A 21,440-nucleotide genomic window follows, 5' to 3' on the forward strand; every position below is an offset into this window, starting at 1 on the left:
AGCCCAAAGAGTCATGCTAAAAGGTTTCCTGCATTCCCTGCAGCAGCATTTCATTGCGCTTCTTATTTCATTCAGTGTGTAGCTAAATTAGACTGTTAGAAAAGCCAGTTTCAATGGTCTGGCCTGCTTAAGATTAAAGTGGGCTGTACGTGGCCAACAATGTAAACTGAATCACAGAGGAATGCTTGTTTACTTCATGAGCAATGGAAGATATGGGGACTATTTTTCACATAGAGGTCTTATACTCTGACCACATGATGTGCGTTCTGACTCGTAAGATTTGAAGGTTTCTATAATAAAGCTAATAGGATCTTTATGCATATATATACATATATCTATAAAGACTTTTATATGTAAGCTATTGCATCTTTTGCTCGTTGCGTACTGTCCCTTAAAAAAGGTCACACCTGGCACATTTACTTCAATCAAGCTGCTGAACCACAGACTGTGTATCTTTGTGTGTAATCAATGCTTTGACCTATATATAACGGTGAGGCTAGGCTAACTGTGCAGTCAAGTTTCTTATTATTTTAAAAGGTCAGCTTTATCTGCTTGTTGCATGTACTGAGTACAGGTTTTCAAATTTGCCAGCCTTACAGCAGATGTAAGGTGAATCATCGTTAAACCCGTAAGGCTGTCCAGTGTTAAAAAATCCCTGTCACGCATCAAGTGACAGCACACTGATTCACATGTGTGACGGAGGAAACATAGGGCCAAACAAAGTATAGGTAACATAAAACACAGCAAAGATAGGAGTCATCCAAAAGCCAGCAGGCTACAGGAGTGTTATTATGCAAGTGGGAGTGTCTGTTTTATTGACATCATTCGAGTATATTCAGAATGTTCATTTTTCAGTGCATCATGTCTAAAAGGTTAAACTTTCCACTGTTACTAGAGTGGGATGTATGCAAACCTGAAATGGCATTTTAAAATTGCACCATTTGGGTGAAGGTGTTTTAGACTGGATTCACTCATGTATGTGCCTTTGACTCATAGCAACTTATAGAAATTAAAGACATACTCTAAGTAGTAACATGTAGGTAAATGAAAGCTTTGAAATTTCCTGGCAGCTGCAGGGATTTAAGCCCGTAGGTTGTATTTTAAGGAAGTGTGAATGTTCTACTTCTTTAAAACGGTTTCTACTGACCATCGCAGAAAGATATCACGTTTAAAAATAAAATGCCAGGATATGGCAGAAACAGAATTTTCCACTAGAGATGAGTGCCCCCCCCCCCCCAAAAAAAAGTGCGTGAAAGAAAAACGGTCATCTGTCTCCTTATTACCAGTTATGAGTCAGAGTCTTGAGATTTCCTGCAACTCAGGATGCACTGGAGTGACTTTTCAACACAAGTTGTTTTTCTTATTTGAGTAATATATATATTTTGTTGCTCTTAATTTTTTTCACCTGAATCTCATTTTAAAAGTGTATTTTCCCCTTAATTTTCCTTTTGCTATGTCACACACAGCAAACCTATATAGATCTCGTGATAAAGCACCCGAGTCAAGAGATGCTGCACTTGACGTGATCCACATTTCCTCCGCATGTTTTTGATCTGTTTGAAAGGGGGATGCCCTATTCCTCCATCTGGTGCGGATAGAGTGTGACATTTCAAAATGATTAACACTTCAAATGTCAAAATAACCAAATATCTACAAACTGCCCAAATTTCAAAGGGCTTTTTTTTCACAACTGATAGACATGTTCTTGTTTTGGTTTTCTGAGAACACGAGCAAAGCTGCTCAAAAAACAGTGGAAGACGTGATCGCAGCCGTTAAGACAAGCTGAGAAAAAATGAACTTAGAAATATCAGGTGTGAGAAAATGTTTGCGCCCTCCCCTTGAGGATTTATAGGAAATGTATCTTAATTCCAAGTAACTGTGACAATAAATTTTGCAGAAATCTTGTGAGCTTTTGTATCTCCTGCCGCTGAAAACAAACGCACAGACCTGATGTGCAGATGAGCAAAAACATCATTCGTAAGAATGAGAAAATCCCCAGCTTTTCATTTGTGACTTTCACTGACATAAACACTGAGGTTGAGAGGAGGGCAGCTCAATGTAAATGAGATGGAGAGAATATTGTGATTTCAAAACACTGATTTCCTGTCTGAAGTGACTCACTATCCTGGGAACAATCTGCAGAGTGTGTAACTGGCACATAACGATTCCAGTCACGGTGACAAATGGTTATTAAGCAGGCTGCAAAAAAATTCTGCGTTTGCTTTTTTGTTTTTGTAGATTAGGGATTTAAAAAAGATCTGCACCTCTCCCCGGTTGTTTTAGGGATCGGCACGGATCTTCAGAAGTGAACTCGCAATAATTTAAAGCAGAGGTTTAAAATTTAGTTTCTAGATTGTGTAGGCGTATGTGGAACTTGTCCTGAAACTAAACTGGCTGATTAATTTCTTGACAAGCCAATATTAATTTACATTAGAAAAAGAGTTTCAGTTCAAATTTTGAATTTAAACAAGCTCAGACAAAATATTCATGTATTTAAAGTGAAGCAGGAGGAAGAAGCGCTCTCTTCAGACCGTTATTAAAGTGCCATCTCATTGTGGGAAGTTCTTTAACTGCATTTAAACTCAAGATATGAATGATAAAGGCTCATAAAAGGCGAGAAGATATAAGGCACTTATGTGACACATGCAACGAAGAGGCCTTGTGACAATGTGACGCTGCTAAAACAACAACAGAACTGCTCTTCTCTGGAAATCAAGTTTGCAATATTATAAAGCAGGTAATTTCTTCACTTGAACACAAGATTTAACTGAAGGATGTGGGAGAAGCAAAATCTGATTTTCGTGTGAAAATGAAACCTATGCATTAGAGGTGAATTCCCCAGCTGTTGTCTCATTCCAGGAAACTGACGTTAAAGCTTGTGTATACATCTGAGTTCCTGTTACACCTCTGAAAATCCCTGAAGGTTTTCTATGTTATTTCAATCTGTTTCTAATGTACATTTGTTTAAAAAAAAACAAAAACAAAAACAAAACAAAAAAAAAACACAACAACATGACAACACAGATTGCCTATTTATTTTTATTATGAAGGACGTTTGTGCATTACAATAGACTCTGGAAAAAGAAACCTCAAACATGAAACATTGGAATGGATAAACAATGCCCTTTGCTATTTGCGATCAACTCATTTCTTTCCTTTTGTTAACTGACCTCAAAGTTCAAAAGAGCAAAACATTTTGTTCCATGATAAAAAATAGTGGTCTTGCATAAAATGTGCCGACAAGCTGCTTAAACGTGTCAATAAAATGTTATCACTGCATTAACGCCCCGTCATAATGGCACCATAATATCGTCACTTATCGTCAGACATCTATTATACACTCAGTCAACCTCAGTCCAGCGAGATCCAAATATAACAGAACAGAAATAATGCTGATTACGCCTTCTTCTTTTCAACTTCTCCCTGAAAAGTTCAATATGTTCAAATGGTGAAATGATGCGGCCCATATGAGGAAGGAATTGAAATGAAATGAAAGCAAAAACGTTTGCTCACAGTTAAATAGGAACCACTTTATGCATTTCCTACTACAGAGCCTACCACTCAGAGCACAGCAAACAAGTTTTGTTTTTTTTAAATATGTAATTAACCACAGTCGTATCAGTAAAGGTTTCAAATTCACACAGGATGTAAATTCAGTCACATAACAATAATAATAATAAAAAATTATTCAGTCTGCCGGTACAGAAAGGCAAAAATCAAGGCAAAAGTTTATTCTGTAGCTGGTACCACCACCTTTGATTTTTTTTCTTTCCTGAAATGGAGAGGAGCAATTGCTACAAAGTAACGACGAAATTATACCTGAAATCAAACTGAAGCCACTTTGGAAGAAAAGTGAAATAGAAATGCTCACAACAGAATTAAAGAGGCTGACACTGCATCACATTTACAGGACTTAATTTTGGAATGACAAAGGGAGGTTTTTGGTTGGCCTGTAGGTCTTCACAAATCCCTACGCTATGCCATCACTTGCTTATAACATCAACGATTTAATGGAAATACTTTCTTGAAATCAAAAGCTTCAGGCCCGCGATGACCATTCATGTTATTTTTATCCAGGAAGTGGAGGCTCATTTGCTTCACTTCGGCCTGATATCTAGTGTGTGAGGACTGACGTTGCTGTGTGTCGTGTTTACTGCAGAGGTCCTACCGGCCTGCCGCTCCGATCGATGATCGGCGGGGAAAGCGGCGCGCCGGGCTTACATGACCTCCACGTAATTGGCTGGGAACATTCCAAAATGGCCATCTGGGCTGTAGCCTCGCCACCAGCCCTCGTCTATCATCTCAATCCCGGTAATGATGTCGTCGGGGTCGAAAGAGATCTCTGTGTCATCAGCTAAAAGAAAAGAAGTTTGGGTTTATTTTAAGAAATTTCTCAACACATACTTCAGTCAAACTTCCTAAACACTAAAACCACCAAAGGTGTCACTGAAAGTGCTCTGGCACTAAAATAAAACCCCATGACCTCAGATTTCATGACTTTTCCTAAAATGGGTTTATTAATCATACAGTGAATTCTAGGGTGTGTGGGTAAAAAGAAAAAACACACCTCTACCTAGAAGCACCAAAAGAGTCATTGTGACCCTGATAGGCATCAGTATGAAATACACACATTTTAACATAAAAGCTGAATTAAAATGAGTCAGAGCCAGTGAGGTGCGCTTGACTTAGATAAAAGATGAATAGCTGAAGGGCTGAATAGGTTGGATATCTGGGATGTTGAGCCAGGGCAGCGTGGATGCTGCAACTTCTATTTTCATTCTCCCTAATCTTAGTTCACGTCCCCCTTTTCTGTCACTCTTTACTGTCTTTTACCCGTTTATTTTTTTTACAAAACATACTGCTACTTTTAGGGTGACTTTTCAGCGTCATTTTCAACTTAACTGAGATACTGAAGCTAACTGGAAACAACAAGCACAGCGAGATAAAGCAATTCTGAACTCTGCATTACTTAGTAGCTACTGTGTCAGAGCTGCTGATGACTGTCATGTGTAGCAGGGATAATTAGGTTTTCCACAAAAAAAATTAATATACACCCATATTCCTTCTATCAAGAATGTGTCCCATAGATAAATGGCCATGTGTTGGAATTTGGTCAAATATTTAAGAACTTTAACCCGAGACTGACCAGCTTGGTAGTCATATAAAGCTCTCGCACAGATGCCTCTGTCTGATGTCTCCTCAGCAGTCACTTCATAGGTGTTAGTCTCCTCTGCCTAGGAGAGAACAGAGAAATTGGTTTTAATAGTGGCTGCTTATGTCTATCACTGTCCAGCCAAAGGTAAGTAAACACTCACTTGAGGAGGGTCTTCATAAACTGGCTCTGTGACGCACGAGTTAGCAGTCGGTGCTTCTTCTGGAATAGAGAGAGAACTGTAAGAATGAGTGTGTGGGGGGCCTGGGCTGTCAGCCTTACCAGCAGGTTTCAGGAACAGCCTTTTATCAAGATGCAAGTTTAGTTATTTTATCACAGCAAATCACGACAATGTGTTTATATTGAAGCAGATGGAAGGGTTGGGAAAATGATATAAAGGATTAACACTGCCCGTGAAATGAACCCCACCTTGCTGCTCCTGAGGGGCTGCGTCCTGCTCATCATACTCACACCGGGACGGCCCATCATCATCATCATCATCATCACCACCATCAGGCTCTTATCACCCAAAACACCAGCACAGACATGCATGTGGAAGACATTCACAAGAGCACACAAGCTTAAATTCCACCACCAGGCTCAGACATAAGGGCGTTCTTGGTCTGCTTAACTTAAGGAGTATCAAAACAAGTCTTAAGAAAACAGAATGGAAGCATGACTCATGATGAAATGGCAGATTACAAGAAATGTGAAAGATGAGACACCAGAACAACGAGACACGAAGCGATTCGCTGTTGTTAAGTGTCAGTCTGACACCCAACTTGTTGTTTGTGTGTGTGTTTGTATGTTGGTGTGTCTGTGCGCGTGTGTGTTTAAAGCTCACACCTGTGGCAGGGACAGGAGAGGCGGAGCCTGCAGGTACAGGAGAAGCTTGGCGCTGAGGTGAGCTGGCTCGCTCAGATTCATACACTTGCTTAGACAGAAAGGGGCTTTGAAGACGCCCTGAGCAGAGATGCACATTGAGCCCCCAGAACCCCCCAAAAAACAAAACAAAAATTGAAGAGACAGAAAACAAAGACCAGACAGGTTGAGCAGAGGAAGAGACAGCGTTATGGCGACAGAGTTAAGTATGAACTACGAGACAACTAGACAGTCTGATGGAACATTTCAACTATGGAAAAGGACAGTGATGGGGAAATAATCACTTACAGAATTTATACCTACCACTACCTGAAAAAGATGCTGACATTCAATGATTTACATGACCAAGTCGTTGTTTACAGTGCGAAAATACCTGGCTGAGGGCTTGCAGGAGCAGCAGGAGGCACATCTGAGTCACTGGGAGTTATTCCTCTCTCTCTCTGCTTGAACATTTCTCTGGGGTTCACAGCACGCTGAGAGATGAGAGAAGCAGCCTCCTGAGAGGAAGAAAACCAATAATATGTACAAAAAGCATTAGACCGAGGTCGTCGGTAATGTGGTGGAAAGCGTTTGTCAAACGACACAAAAATAACAAATCAATCTGAAGATTGACGTCATACGAGACAGAAGCTGGAAGAGAGGTGCGTTCCCCTGAGCATCAAAGGGCTTACACTGGATTAGAGATTTTGATTTAGGCAAAAGAAAAGAGTAAATTAGCCAGAAGAAGAGCACTTGGGTGAAGGGGAACTCACATTGGCCTTCTCCACAGATTCACCTCTCTTGACTGCTCTCGTCTGGGCTGCCTGGTTCTCCTCCTGCTCCTCCTGATAATGTTAATATCAATGTTGGCACTGCTGACTTTGCTACCTTCCTGACTTGCGTTTAGAAGGTGTAAGCACCACCAAAAAGTACTCAAAAATGAACACTGTTAATTAAATGTAGTCGTGTCAGTGGCCCAGTGAGGCACTCACCCAACGGGGTTTTTCCTGCTCTCTACTCTCAGCTTCCTGCTGCTGCTGGTACTTCCTAATTAATAATGAGAAAACAGAGAAAATGTAATTTGAACCTTTGTTTAAAAAAGAAAAGATAAAAAGAAACAATTGCAAACTGGCCTCATTATTAGATAAGCCTACTTTTGTTGGTCAATTTGAGAGGACCTCTCCTTGTCCCTTTTTTCCCTCATCGCTGCCTCCTTGGCCTCTCTGTCTTTCCTCTCCTTTTCCAGGTGCTTGCGCTCCTCCTCTGCCTTGCGCCGCTCCTCCAGTCGACGCTTCTCCTCTTCTTTCTAAAAGCCAATCACAGCAACAAGGTCAAACGTCACAGTCATTGAAAAGCTTGATTTTACAATGATTAATAAAAGAAAACTGCTGGGAAATTAGCACCACCAAAAAGTTGCAACTAAGCGGTTACTCATCACAGTTACATTTGTGATGGAAAAGGCTATGTGCCATGTATTTTTTATAGAGTGAAAAATACATGGCACTAAGGAGCTTAACAGAAAAGGCAGGATGTGTAATATGTTAAAATATTTGAGGCATTTCTTGCATTTTCACAGAGATAAGAGACAAGTACATATTGTTTAATGAGTGTACCTCTGCCTGGGCCCAGAAGTTGTCTTTGTTGGTCTTTCTGATTTCTGACATGGCGTTGGTTTTCTGGTAGACTGAGCCCTGTATGACAAGAAAACAAACATCGATATGCCGTCCAGTGTTGGCAGAATTGCCAGAGTAAATTAAAATACAAAAAAAGTATTTTATTTCACAGGTTACTTGTGGACAAACTTCATAAACACATCATATATGACACAAAATCTAAAAATCTGCTCAGCTTTTAATCAGTGCTGTGTCATCACTTTGTCATCATTCCCAACACAGAGCGCAGTGGAAAGGGCGAGACTGTACGCTGCTGACACCGGCGGTCAGCAGCACACAGCAGCTGAAATGCAGAATGAGGCCAGGATGTGACAGGATGTGACAGGATGCATGAAGGCCTGGCTCGCCTTTCCTCAATATGAAGCAGCTTTCACATCACATTAACAAAGCTAACTGATAAACCAAAAAAAAAATCTGATACATCAAAGAGCGCTGAAGAAAATCAGAACAGAGGATGACTCATTTTATAATATGTGCACAAGTGACCAAGAACAATGTTGCCTTTGTTTATTTTCTGTGTGAACGTGACTGCATTTCCACACCAGGGTGGCTTGAATACACTCTTTTTTTCTGCATTCTCACTTGGCACACACGCACTGTGCAAAAACAGTGAGAGATCTCACACAATCACTGCATGGCACATTTTCAATATAATGCAGATTGAGTTCACCGTGAAAATGCTCATGCAGCAGTACGAGTGCCAATATTTGGATGTCTGGATCAGCAGCTTCATTTCTGTGACTGTTTATGACTGAATGCAGATGTTTGGGCAGGGAAATGATGCTGAAACATGTGTGCAGAGGCAGACTGTGATTTGTAAAAGGAATAATGACTATTTTTAATATGGATCCAATTAACTCTTATAAATCAGATTGCAGATGACCATTAAACAACAACAACAACAAAAAAAACAAAACATTTAAGACGTGTGCATGATCTGAGATAAAGGAGTCTAGTTAAGATCTAGTTCGCTGCTTATCTTGTTCTATTGTTGACAGGCAAGTGGAAGTGCATACCACGGGACCCTGCGGACCGCTGTCCTGGAAGCGGCTGGAAGCTTCTTTGTGGAAGCTGTAGTTGGCTCCTGAGGCTTTAGCCACCTTTTGCATAATCGACTCGGGCTCCACATCCTCCTCTGCTCTAGCATTTATAGTGACATGGGCCCCCTGAAACAGCAAAGAAGAACAGTTCCTTTTAAAACACAAAGGAGGAAACCCTTCGAGTTTCATCTTGGTTCCGACACACAAACCAGCCACAGCAATGAACTCCTTGCAAGTGTGGCATTAATAACACTGACATCATTCCAGCAAAGCTATTACATTAATGACAATTCTAGGAGCAGGAATGTGTATCCATTTACTGAATGTCATGCGGTAAAGTCAGCATTAAGGTGCATGCAGTTAGGCCTCCTCTGCAAACACAAGCAGACAGCAGTACAAATTCCAATGTGTATTTGAACTAGACTCAAAGGTTTCACACTACCTTCAGAAAATTGGACATGGCACTGACATGATTTGCACATATTCCCTTCCTGGCATCCTTTACTCCCTCTCCAGTCTGAAACGCAACAACATTTAGAGGGTTAGTGACCACAACAGAGACGGCAAACACATGTTTAATAGCTGAGTGTTGCTCTGACCCAGTTGATGAGGACATATTTGGGCAGACCGGAATTTGGATCCTGGACCCGGCAGAAAGCATACATCACTTTTCCACTGTTGAGTTCTTCAACCAGCTCTTCCAGTCCTCCATCTGATGCATAAACATCGTGGAAAAGTCAAGTGGTTACTGTGGTTCATTGTGTAACTGTTGGCATTTTTTCCCCATTGCAAATCATGGGGTGAGAAAGCAGAGGCAAGCAGTCCTTTTGTGCTGATATTCCAGTACCGCTATGCTGACGGTGGCATTCCTGCACACATTTGCTAATATCGTGTCGAGATCATAAAAACTTGATTAAAATATCCACATGGTTACTCACCCCCTTTTTCTGCCAGTCGGATGTCATCGCTGTTTCCCTCATAGGTGAACAAGGCCCTGTATAAAGCACCAGATTACACCTAATTACACCACTGGCTGAAAACAGATCCCACAGACAGAAAAGTGGATACGCATCATTTCACAGTAAACAAGAGTTGTTTTGCAAACCTATTCAAAGTATCACTTAAGCCCCATTTACACACGATACAGGGGAAACAGGTGTAGTGTAAACACTGCTGCAGTTTCTAATCCTCATTTCTAGCAGCCTTTTGAGTAATCTTTACAGGCCGCAGGCCCAAGAAGAAAAATTCCACTGAAATTTCTTTGCTGTGAAAATCCTAGTAAAAATAAAGACTAGCAGACCTAAACAAACAAGCTTTAGTTAATACATAGCTCCATTTTCTGTGTGTAAATACATTAATAATGGAGGCATTTGAAGAAGCCTTTCATAGAGTCGGGTTTTTCATGTCAGGGTCAGTCTAAACGAGTTTTTGTGGGTTATTTGTATGCAACAAAATATTTATTTAGGTGATGAATAGCAGGGGAGTTCCACATGAAGTTAATAGAGATTTGGCTGATATGAACTCATAACTGCATCAGTTTTTAGTAAGTTGTAGGTAGGTGTATGGTGTAATTCAGGGACGTGTTGTGACATTCTTATTTCACTTGGCTTGGAGATCTCCTTCCAGAGACAACCCAGGATGCATTTATGATTTACTACACAGATGAACTGATCTGTTCCTCCACAGAATTCATAAGAAGCAGCCACATGTTATAATGCTAATTATAGCTCAACACAGGCTGCTAATTTAAGCCCAACAATAACGCTTACAAAGTAAAAATCCAGTGTGCTGTGGATTTTAAAGGGCATTTGCTTGTTATCAGGACACAGCACGTAGCAGTTCATATCAGAGGAACTTGCTCACTCCGAAAGATCACTTCTTTATTCTACATTTACTTAATCCTGTTAGCAGCACCATTTTAAAAAAAGCAAATTGCTGAGCTGGTAGGCGGTGGCTGTCGACTGCTTAAAATGAGGGAAGAAAGGCAAACATTGATTTGATGAGAGACATTTTCAGAGTCCACACAGAGCCAGTAGTCCTCTCTCTGAACACGTCCTCTCGGGGATTATTTAATTCGGGTCATCATTAAACACGGCGGCTGAACTTCAACAGGTTTAAATTTCAAACCACAAACACTTTCTGTAACGTTGGGTAAAACAAAGAGGAAGTTCTAGTATCACTTACTGGTTATAAATTACTTCTGATATGTTACCAGGAAGTGGGCAAGGACGCTAGCGACTTACCTCACGCCCTTTCATGATTTCATTTAATTTGAGCTAAAAATACAGTCAGAGCATCTTAGTTGGCTCAGTATAGCCGTCAACTGACAACACTGTAACTAGCTATCTCGTTAGCACATCTTTAAGGTTATTAATCAACAGATCACCAATAAATGTCAGAAACTAAACTCCCACATTATACAAAGATGACTCTTAATAAACGTTATCGGTTATATAAAAACTACAAACTCTAATGTGGTTCCCAAATTACCATTATTTCTAGGTAACTGGCTAAGTTTATTTTACGATAGGTTAAGTTACTTGTCGACTCGCTCAAAGCTAGCCAACAATGTAGCTAACAACCTCCCTCGTACAAACAGCTAATACTGCTATGAAAATGTTTCTCCTTACCAGTTGGTATTGGATTTTTCATCTACCACTTCTTTATATGCAGCTGTTAATGCAGAGCCATTTTTGCTGAGGTTAACTGCCATCGTTATTCTGAGTACAGCTAGCCAGCTAGCTACCGGGATGCGCCCTTCCTATTGGGAGGAGTGGCAATGATGCTGCTGACTTTCAGCCGGGGGAGGGAGGGCTAGTTTAGCCTAGAGGCTAGATGTCAGCCATGGTGCACCCATTATTAACAGTAATAATGATAACAGTGTGGCGTGACGCTGCCGATTTGGGGGTGTTGTGTGCGTTGTTTCTAATAATTTACCAAGTCGACTATAATTAGTTGCAGCGATGTTTCCGAAAAATCATGATGCAAATATCAAAGGTTTAGTGAGATCAGACGAAACTGACCTTTACGCAATCACTGCTGTCTGCACCGCAGAAATCTCCCATAATGTTACTTATCAAACGTCCACAGGACCAGTAAAGGCCTCACCTTTTACTGGGAACTCATTGAAATAAATTAGAAATTCAAAATTCTAACCCTACAGTAATTAGAGCATATTATATGATTTTTTTTTTTTAACTTGTGTAACTTTAAAACAAACAAACAAACAAAAATGGTGCAAAATATATGGTTCCTCTCCCGTTTAAGATATACATTTCCCCCAAAAGTGTCTATATAGGAAGTATAGGAAACAACTATAGGGATCAAATGTAAAGGAAAATTATGAACATTTGTCTTGATTCACACTGGGATTTTTCATAAATATATCACACAGGCAACTGCTTCTCAATGCCTGGCAAAGCTGCTGTAATATGGTGATAATGTGCTTAAAGTTAATTCACTGATCTGTGCATGTGCCTACACCCTAATACAGGTTGTGATACTCTATGCCAGGGTTACTTGCTGTTCTGGCATCCACAAAAGAGCCAAGTAGACAGCTCCAAAAGAAAAGTAAGACACATTTTAGTCAATATCCAACCACAGTTGAAGGAATAGTAACAGTGAATAAATTTTAGCAGTAATAGGACTCACAGTAAAAATAAACACCAGTGTATGTAATTTAGGTATAATAAAACCCACTTTAAGGCCCTAAAACAAACCAGATCACATATTTCTCTATTTCTACCCTGAAAATGTCTTCATAGCAACATTTAAAGGACTGAGACATGAATCACTGCTGTAACTATAGTGCATATTTCTCTCTCTCTCTCCAGAGATAAACCTAAACTTTTATTATAAAATAAAGGAACCATTTACCATTTGTCTTTAAGAAGTATGTAAGAAAATGTCTGCAAAATGTTGATTGAATGTTTTTTGGTTATGTCAAGTCAATGCCAACTCAAAAAAAATCATAAATACCCAATTTAAAATCCCCCGTGATGAGGAACAAATGCAAACAGGTGCTGCAGTGGTTGCCAAAAGCATTGTAAACGAGTCAGAGAGCACTCTGCTGGACAAGCTGTGAGGTGACACCATTTCTAAATGACCCCAAACATATTTTTTCTGATTATGTTGGGTACAGAAACATTGTGTGATACGCTGAGAAATCAGTCAGGCTCTGCATGAAATGACTGCAAACAACAAGAAATCAAGATTAACTTTATTCATGTTATAACAAGGTCATAATTATCTTGTGTAGGTTACGTGAAGACGTGACTGTTCACGATGGCAGTTCAAGCACACATATTCCAGATTTTAAGATGCGTGAAGGCTGGTCCTGCATTCAGTAAAAGCTAAGCTGATTTTTTTTCTTTAAACAAAACATTGTGAACTCTTTATGCAGGCTTCCAGTTCTACTGATGTAATGAATCACCCATTTTGGGAATACAGCCCTGATAGCAAATTTACAGTTTATATGACACATTCTCTCTCTCTCTCTCCATATATATATATATATGTATACACAAAAATGAGGGTTAAGGAGGGTTAAGGCTAAACTTTTAGTCAGAGGTGTTAGGCAGATGAAATTCAACGAAATCCCTGATATTCTGCAAAATGGCTGAGAAGGATCACCAGAGTGCAAAGCATGCCAAGCTGCCTATATGAAACTGTACTGAACACGTGGGTTAAAGGAAGTCAATGTAGCATTACTCATATTATGAACTGAGGCTCTTGTTGAATAGTTGGAAGATACCCAGCTTTCTAATAAATAAATAGCTAGATGAATAAACACCAATGCACACAAAGACTGGACTTGTAGTATTACAGCGGAGGTGTCGGAGCATTCGGTGGGTACATTTTCAAAACATTTTAGTATATACGGTATACTTTCAGGACAACTTGTTTTGACATGTTTTTATTTTTACAGTAGAATATTAAAAATCTATAGTCAGCATCTAAACAATGGTGTTAATTCTACAATCAAAGCTTCTTAAATAATCATGCTTAGCTATTTACCTTTCTGTATGAATCTATTAAATAATAGCTCAATAGCAGAAATTTCTTGCTCCTTCTAATATCCAATAATTCCCTTTATACTGGCAGCATCGACGCACTGAATTGTGATTTTTGACAACTTTTCCAACTACTTTGTCCAACAGTTACAATGGATTATCTTACTATTACATTATGACACATCAAAATCGTGCTCAATATTCATGACACAAATGAGAAAAAAAAATCTAAACAAAACAAAAACCCCACACTTTCAAAGATACAATTTAAAAAGACAAAAAAAAAGCCACAAACATTATACCCTAAAAAAAAAAAAAAAAAAAAAAAGGAAAAAAGTTTACTGTCAGTGTTGATTATTAATGAGGGGAGAAAAAAAAAAAAAAAGTAGAACAATGATGAAAATGAACATAAATCCTGATATTTAAAGCATACCAAACTGTAATGTTATGACTGTAAGTGACACAGAGCTGCAAAACATCAAGTCTGTTCAAAACAGCATCATTTGCAAGCTGTTCACAACCACACAACCAATCGCTTTAAAAACACTGAAATAAGTGGAGAGAAATAATGAGAGTAACAGTATGTTTCGGAAAGCATATATTTCTGTGCAGCACAGACCCATTGTGGTATGTCTTTGATCACACTGCAGTAAGTTGCAGTCAGTGATGGGTCGTTATTTGAACAGAACCGCAAAATTAGGCAAGTGCTATTTTTAGAAGTCGGACTGTGTTAACCCTGATCATTTTTCTCACCATGGGTCACCGCATGTAAAAGGCTGATGATCTTCTTAAAGATACCTGAGTAACTGTACTGAGGAAGTGGCGCACAGCTATGACTGCACGACAAAGAGTAGCCACATTCATAGCTACACAGCATAACATGTTAAACAGCAGTAGTTTTTGAGCACTATGGACACCAGCCGTCATTTATTATTCAAGACACAAGAACGATGGCATGTGTGAGAAAGATGGAGGTGGACGTTAACCTACCCGCTAACTTATAAACAGCAGCTCCCCAGTGTTTTCAAAACAACTCAATACTGTTACAACTCCAATTGCAGCGGATGATGGAGACAAATCCTTCTTAACACCTTTCACATTGTTTCAGGGCAGAGACAGTTACGTGCCAACAGATCAGCTGCTGGTAATGGCACTGCACACTTTTGTGTTCAACAGGAAACATTCTGTCTAAATTGCACATCAACATAACACAGAAAGGCCACCAGAAAACATGAAATACAGTAACAAGACATCCAGTGGGGTGCAGACAGTACCTCTGAAATGAAGGGAGAAATAATCTCCTAAATCAAACATTTTGTTTCCGAGTAGCACGACGATATGACTCAATGATGGTAAAAATGATGCTTATAAAAAGCAACAATTATAATGATCATCACAATAGCAAGAGTAACAGTTTAAAGTCTGAGTACGGTGGTAGGGATTGTAAAGAGTTTTCTGGTATTCCATGTGGGAGTGCTTTAAGGAGTCCATTAGGTCCTGCTCAGCAGATCCATACAAGTCATGAAGCAGAGCACACTGTATCAGCTCAACACACACAAAGCCAAGTGGCACTGTACCTCATAGTACCGCTTCCTTCTCCAAAAAGTGGGCTGTTGTTTAGTTTACCCCCCCTCCCCCAAAGTCCCCCAACTACTTTGATGCTCATTTACTTCAAGTTACAAATCATCTGTGTTTCTTTTGTTCTCGTAGTTCTGATCTCGTTCTGATCTCCTTGGTGTTCTCACATTGCATACTTCTGTGTCCATTCTCTTGCTAGTTTGTTGTACCTGTAAAACACATGCAATGCGAAAAGTTTAACTTAAACCTCAAACTCAGAAGTTAATCTTGCAGCATGAGTGTACCTGGCTGTGAGCTCAACTGTGGCAAAAGCAGTCACTTACTTTTCCCTGTCAGCCTTGTACGTATGGGCGATCTCTGGTACCAGCGGGTCATCTGGGTTTGGATCGCACAGAAGAGAGCAGATGGACAATAATACTGTGGATGAAAGAATCAAAGTTAAAAATCTTTGAGAGGGGATTTATTATAGACATAACTGTGTTCTCCTTTTTTTTTTTTTTTTGCACTAGCCCAAAATTAGCAGATGAATCGGACCCATCTACAGTACAATCCAAAGAAACTGAAGGTATAATTTTATCTAAAGTGTAATTTTATGTTATGGCTTTGGCATCATTTCAATTCTCTCAACAAGCAGGCAACAATCTGTTTATCATAAATCTGTTGGCTAAATCTTTTTTCCCCAAACACTTTTTGGCTCATGTATTGGGTATATGTACACCCACACCACACATTTTAATTTATTTATTTTTTTACCTTTTGAAACTGTAAGTGCAGGTGACCACTGTGACCTCAGAATGTCCAGACAAATACTTCCATTGCTGTTGATATTTGGGTGGTAAATTTTTGTTGTGAATGCAACCTGTTCCAAAATATAGAAAAAAAAAATGATGTAAGGCCAATTATATGACAGAATAAATTTAAAAATAAGAAGCATTGTGCCTCACTGTTTTACTCACTTTTGGTGGTTTAAAGGGGTAATCCGTTGGGAAGTGAATGGTGAGGAAGAACACTCCACTCTGATATGGACTGTCACTCTGTTTAAATAGCAAGAGAAATAAAGTAAGGGGTCATGATTTTCATTTATAAGCGCACTTTAACTGTATTGGGTGTGATAAGTGTTTCACTTACTGGACCCATTATTGTTGCCTGCCAATGAAACACTGAGAGGAGGAAAAACAAAATTATGTAAATCACACATAAATCTTCAAAGATTACTCAACAACTGTTAAACTACTTACAATCCTCTCCAACTGGTCCAGCAGAGCACTGGGCAGGAGGATCCCTCTGCAGGTCCGACAGTTCCTAAAAGTCAGGGCAATTACAAAGTGAGTCAGAACGTTTGAAGTTCAAAGAAAACACAAATTAACTCTTGATGTGATGCTATCACAATCCATGTGCCAGCATACTGGCACCATCAACAGTTCTTGATAGACTACACAACAGTCTACAAAACATTGCAGTCTCTGTGTACATAAATAAGAGATGAATTCAATCGTTAAGCATAACCTCGAGGTCTTATGAGCCACTAACGCTGGTAAGTGAAACTGGTGTGGGAATGCTTTTAGAGTGCCTGCACTCTAAAAGGAACAATATTATAACACAAGATGCTGCACTGCAATATAATGTCATAAATATTTTTGTCCCACCCATATGTTCCATCTGACAGGCTGTTTTATATAGAAATAACACATCTGTAGCAGGAGAAAATAGGCCAAAACTGAAGCCTCATCGGTAGTTTGATGAACTACATACCCACGGGTTAAAAACATTTATTTTAAATTAAAATCTAATTCTCCTCCCCCCCCAAGAGGCATGCTGTGATATGTAATTAACTCAAATCAAAGCTTGGTTGAACACAGAAAGAAAAACAGCAGATATTCAAACAGAAATAAGGCCCGTTATTAAACATCTCTTGAATGAAAGCCTATCTATTCTGTTATATAAATATACACAGTGCCCTGCTCCAGTGCCCCATTTGCCATTCCATATATGGCAACACTGACACTAGGGTTCAATTTTGGCAACCAACAAGCAGCTGTCATTCAGCAACATCATCAGCGACAGTTACTGATACAACGATAAAAACAACTGTCCGCCCACTGATTTATCAACAGGTCATCTACATACCCAACAATAATAAAAACAAAGAGCACACACTCAATAATGTCAAAGCCGAGCTTTACGTTGCACTGTGAAACACAACTAGAAACACTAACAAGAGAGCTTAGTAACCTTTCAGGAGAAAAAGGCATAATTTCACACAAAGAAACATTTAAAATAAACAGCGTGTTTGTTGACTGCGACCGTTACTGTAGCAGTGCACCAATGGGGCCACCGGTGGGTTAGCTTGTCTTTGTCTATAAATTATTTTAAACAGGAGCAGAAAAATCAAGCTAGCACTGCTAATTCGACCCAAAGAAAAGGTTAGACACAGGCAACATCGTTACAGAGGGGACTCAAGCTTAAAAAATGTATATATTGAAGATATGGCTGGCACTTGTAAGCAAATATACACTCACCTTCTGAATTCTTTTCAACGCCATTGCTTCAATGGCTATGCTAGGTAGCCTGTCAGCTAACAGTTAGCACTTCACACATAAAATTTGGCTTCTGAGGCCGCGTACTTTCAAATCTCAGTGTACGTATAAACGACAAATGCCGTCTGAGTCTGAACGTTTGGTTTCTAGTATAAGCAATGTGACCAACAATGAGTTATATGTTGATCTTTCTTAGGAACAACTGAGCTATTTTGCTGCTGTCTCCTTCTCATTACTGCTCTTCTTTGGGTGCCTGGCAGCCAGTTTAAATATCGCGAGACTTTACTTAAAAGTCACGAATTGACCGACCTACAACTTCCATTGTTGTAGTTCAAAATGTAATTTAACCAGTTTCGAGTTACGATAAAAGTAAAAAATCTGTATAAATAAAAAATAAAACTAGAGAAAGAAATCTGATTTCGATTTGTTTAAAAAGAAAAACTATTAAATTAACGTATTTACTTTTTGTTTTAAAAATGTATTCATATTTTAATGATTTCATGATTTTTGCTTGCTTGTTTGTTTTAAAAGCGCCCAGACAAAATGAAGCGTGATCCCTCAATGCGCATCCTTCAAGTTTAAATAGACAGACAGTGGCAAGCGACATGGCTTCAAGCATTATTACACACAAAGGTTTCAACAATAATTGAGCAGAGGTGTCCACAAGATGTCACTGTTTGAAAACAGCTAATGCAAAAGGAAACCACATGGTCAGAATAGATTATGCTGTTCAACTTTTACTTTAAATAGTTTTTCGGGGTTTGAAGCACAATTTTTCTAACCAAACACTGCACTTCCCAGAATCAAAGGATTGTATTTTACAATGTTGTTTCAAATTATTTATTTCAAGTGCATGACAATCGATGAGTAAAGTACAATGAGGTCAAACACGTCTATTATTTACACGCACATAAAGAATAGAGAAAAAGACTATAGAATTGTTCATTCAATACCCAATCACTGTAAAGGCATATTCATTTGAGTCAGCTGCATGCTCCAGTTTCTGCATGGCCTTGTCTTGCAAAGCCTCATGAGCTTCTCTTTATATGTCTTAAACAAGAGTGAAAAAAGAGCTCTCATTATTTTAGTGAGTATGCATGAATGGCTCGCAGTGTTCATTCTTCTTAAATGGCTGATTCAGTGTCAGGTTGAGGATCCTATCGTCAATGTGACACTGAGAGGGACCATTTTCCTTTGGAAAACTGAAGATTCCTTCAGATAATATCTTATTGTTTGCTCATCTCTGTGCTCTCAATGACCTGCCTGTCCTCGGGGCTTGCCTGTAATCAGATTCAGCAAGCAGCAGAGGTAGCTGAAGTTTTGAGTCTTGTGCAGCAGGGGCCCGAGTTTGTCTTCTTGGAGAGGCTGTTTATCAGCATGAGGTTTTCAGACAAAGCCAAGCCTACACTGTTGGCTTAAGGCCTCAGTTCACAGAGCTCGCCCTGCTGTACAGTTTCCTGTGAAATCTCAAATCTCAATGATTTGTTTGCTACTGTGTCCTTCAAATCTATAGGGATTTTGTAGTTGACATAGGGATAAGTGCAATTAAAGGGGGTGGAGGGGATGCTTAGGGAATGAAGGCAATAAGTAAAATGTCTCTGTTTCAATAAGGTAACAGATCATTGACCTGTATGGGGAATTTCCCACCTATACCCAGAGGTTGAGTTTTTAGTTACATGACCGGTGCCCCAAGTTCCAGTGATGTATGACTCAAAGTGTGAATGTGTCAGAACTGGGATGATATGGGTGGGGGTAGGAGCTTAGCTGACCTGTCTCATGTGGGATATAGCCTATAGTGCTGTTATTTGAAACCACGGGCTCAGCAGACTCCAGTGATCTGTCTTTTTGGTCACATGAATCATCATTAGTCGAAGTTCAATTATATAACAGAAAGCATTCCACTTATTTTAGCAATCATGCAAAAGCTGCGTCTGTGCCCATGTTCCTTTCAATGGCCCTTTTCCCATGGCTGCTGTGACAAAGCACATATATTCCATGTCATTTTCAAAATTAACTTAAATGGGTCTTACTAATGTCTAAATTATCCAATAAAAGCGCAACCAATTAATGCTGAGCACAAGCTTTGCTCACAATCCCCAGAGGTGTTCTACCTTCAGGTCAGCCTGTTAGCTTTCTGAGGGCTCTCTTATGGAACAAAGATCTATTGTTCATGCATACTAAGAGATATTTGTTCGCCCCTTGTATCAATGGTCTAGATTTGATTATATACTCAGGCAATATGTGCAAGTAGTACTCATGTTTGCAGTGAAGTCAGCACTTTGCACAATCAAATAATTCTTGAGCTAAGCAACTGGAAAAAGGGTCATTATGTATGAAGCAATCACTGTTTCATGGTTCATTTCCTCAGCTGTGATTTGATTTTGCTTGTCAGTGTTAAGTTGGCCTTTGACCTGGAAAAATCTCCAAATTGCTCCTCAAATCTTCCTTTTTTTTTTTTTTTTGCTTCTGTGGGTATCTGTGAATTTTACAGCTCGCATCAATAAGTAAACAGGCATGATAAGAGCTTTCCCTTTTGTGCTCCCTTGGACATAAAAACAAGCTGGTACATGACTGTGTGCTCCTTTGGCTCGCAGAGTTTACATGATGCAATGATATAAACTTTTATAGCTTCGAGGATGTTATTATTAAATGGCATTAAATGCTATAATTGCGGATATAGAGAGCTCTGCAGGTTTCATTTGTGGAATTTCACTTTTACAAGCAGCAGGGGGCCTAGAAGAAAAACGTTACAACATTTTAGTGTTTTTGAGAGGCCGTGCAGTGTTCACAGTCACAGGACAACTAATGACCTGTTTTCTGAATCACAGTCTTTTGTACAATTTGTTCTATATATTATTTCCAGCAAATCTAAAAAAAAAAAAAAAAGCCCCCCGAATAACAATTGAAGAGTAGAAACATTGTTGTTTAAGAAACAAACACCGTATTAGATTTAAAGCTTTAACACATGTTTTGCAAGTATGGGAGGTTCAGTAATATTGATATTAAAACAATGTTGCTATTAAAACAGCCATATTTGCCTTTTAAGAGGCTCTGCACAATCCTTATTTGTGGATTCATATTCTTAATGGCTTTATTTCAATTGATCTCTGATTATCATGATTTAATGTCTCTCCGGAGACAGCAGATCCAGGCCTCCTGTGCCTATCCCGTCTGATCCACCCTTATCAGATGTGCATCATGTGGAGCACAGACCCAAACCACACATGTAGTCATAAAGAACCAGTAATCCATCGGGGTTTAGCACTTACAGAAGAATCCCCAGAGGCCTCTGTGACTCTGCGTTGCGCCACACTTGTGGAAAGGTGATTGACAGCTCTGGAAACCGTTTTACTGTGCTGCTCTTGAAATGACTAGTCTCCTGAGTCTTGGTAATAACTAATCTTTAGTGTTGACTATTGCATTCAGTGGTGACTCTCCCTAATCAAATGCGTTCCAGCTGTTTGAGTTTTGATGACAAATTCAGGTTTTCCCAGTTTGTTGAGCTTCCTTGAGAGACAAAGGAGGGATTTCCTCTGAAACAGACAGGCAGTGGCAGCACCAACAAATGGCCTGGTACTGTTATCAAA

General features: G+C 39.4%; 2 protein-coding genes across 6 annotated transcripts; both read right to left on the reverse strand.

The window, feature by feature from the left end:
• Positions 1-3,013: 3,013 nt before the first annotated feature.
• On the reverse strand, positions 3,014-11,534 carry dbnlb (drebrin-like b). Of its 5 annotated transcripts, XM_040019281.1 has the most exons (15): positions 11,357-11,532; positions 9,665-9,720; positions 9,326-9,438; positions 9,169-9,243; positions 8,703-8,852; positions 7,627-7,704; positions 7,168-7,319; positions 7,006-7,060; positions 6,787-6,858; positions 6,408-6,531; positions 5,999-6,115; positions 5,582-5,671; positions 5,316-5,374; positions 5,147-5,234; positions 3,014-4,354 (listed from the first exon to the last, which is right to left on the reverse strand). In XM_040019281.1, exons 1-15 carry the CDS (start codon positions 11,437-11,439, stop codon positions 4,218-4,220), a joined length of 1,449 nt encoding a protein of 482 aa, XP_039875215.1. In that variant the 5' UTR covers positions 11,440-11,532; the 3' UTR covers positions 3,014-4,217. The 5 variants fall into 5 exon arrangements, with proteins under 5 accessions (XP_039875215.1, XP_039875216.1, XP_039875217.1 ...); XM_040019282.1 differs by lacking the exon at positions 6,787-6,858 and having other exon boundaries at positions 11,357-11,534; XM_040019283.1 differs by lacking the exon at positions 5,582-5,671.
• A 2,920-nt stretch (positions 11,535-14,454) lies between these two features.
• ube2d4 (ubiquitin-conjugating enzyme E2D 4 (putative)) lies at positions 14,455-18,125 on the reverse strand. Its single transcript, XM_040019286.1, has 7 exons — positions 17,836-18,125; positions 16,555-16,618; positions 16,445-16,476; positions 16,273-16,350; positions 16,070-16,175; positions 15,640-15,733; positions 14,455-15,525 (listed from the first exon to the last, which is right to left on the reverse strand). The coding sequence occupies exons 1-7, from the start codon at positions 17,857-17,859 to the stop codon at positions 15,480-15,482; spliced, it is 444 nt and encodes a 147-aa protein (XP_039875220.1). The 5' UTR covers positions 17,860-18,125; the 3' UTR covers positions 14,455-15,479.
• Positions 18,126-21,440: the final 3,315 nt, after the last annotated feature.

Source organism: Simochromis diagramma, unplaced genomic scaffold, assembly GCF_900408965.1.
Source record: "Simochromis diagramma unplaced genomic scaffold, fSimDia1.1 OVJJ01000822.1, whole genome shotgun sequence".
Classification (NCBI taxonomy): Eukaryota; Metazoa; Chordata; class Actinopteri; order Cichliformes; family Cichlidae; genus Simochromis; species Simochromis diagramma.

What these genes read in the sequence shown, in the direction of transcription:
- dbnlb (XM_040019281.1), bottom strand. Translation starts at nt 11,439, where the DNA reads ATGGCAGTTAACCTCAGCAAAAATGGCTCTGCATTAACAGCTGCATAT. An exon ending in CTCTCCTGTCCCTGCCACAG is followed by an intron (nt 5,672 to 5,998) that starts GTGTGAGCTTTA and finishes TTGGGTGATAAG; the next exon opens with AGCCTGATGGTGGTGATGAT. An exon ending in AGCCCCTCAGGAGCAGCAAG is followed by an intron (nt 5,375 to 5,581) that starts GTGGGGTTCATT and finishes TCTCTATTCCAG; the next exon opens with AAGAAGCACCGACTGCTAAC.
- ube2d4 (XM_040019286.1), bottom strand. Translation starts at nt 17,859, where the DNA reads ATGGCGTTGAAAAGAATTCAGAAG. An exon ending in CGTTGAAAAGAATTCAGAAG is followed by an intron (nt 16,619 to 17,835) that starts GTGAGTGTATAT and finishes CCTGACTTTTAG; the next exon opens with GAACTGTCGGACCTGCAGAG. An exon ending in TGGACCAGTTGGAGAGGATT is followed by an intron (nt 16,477 to 16,554) that starts GTAAGTAGTTTA and finishes TCCTCCTCTCAG; the next exon opens with TGTTTCATTGGCAGGCAACA.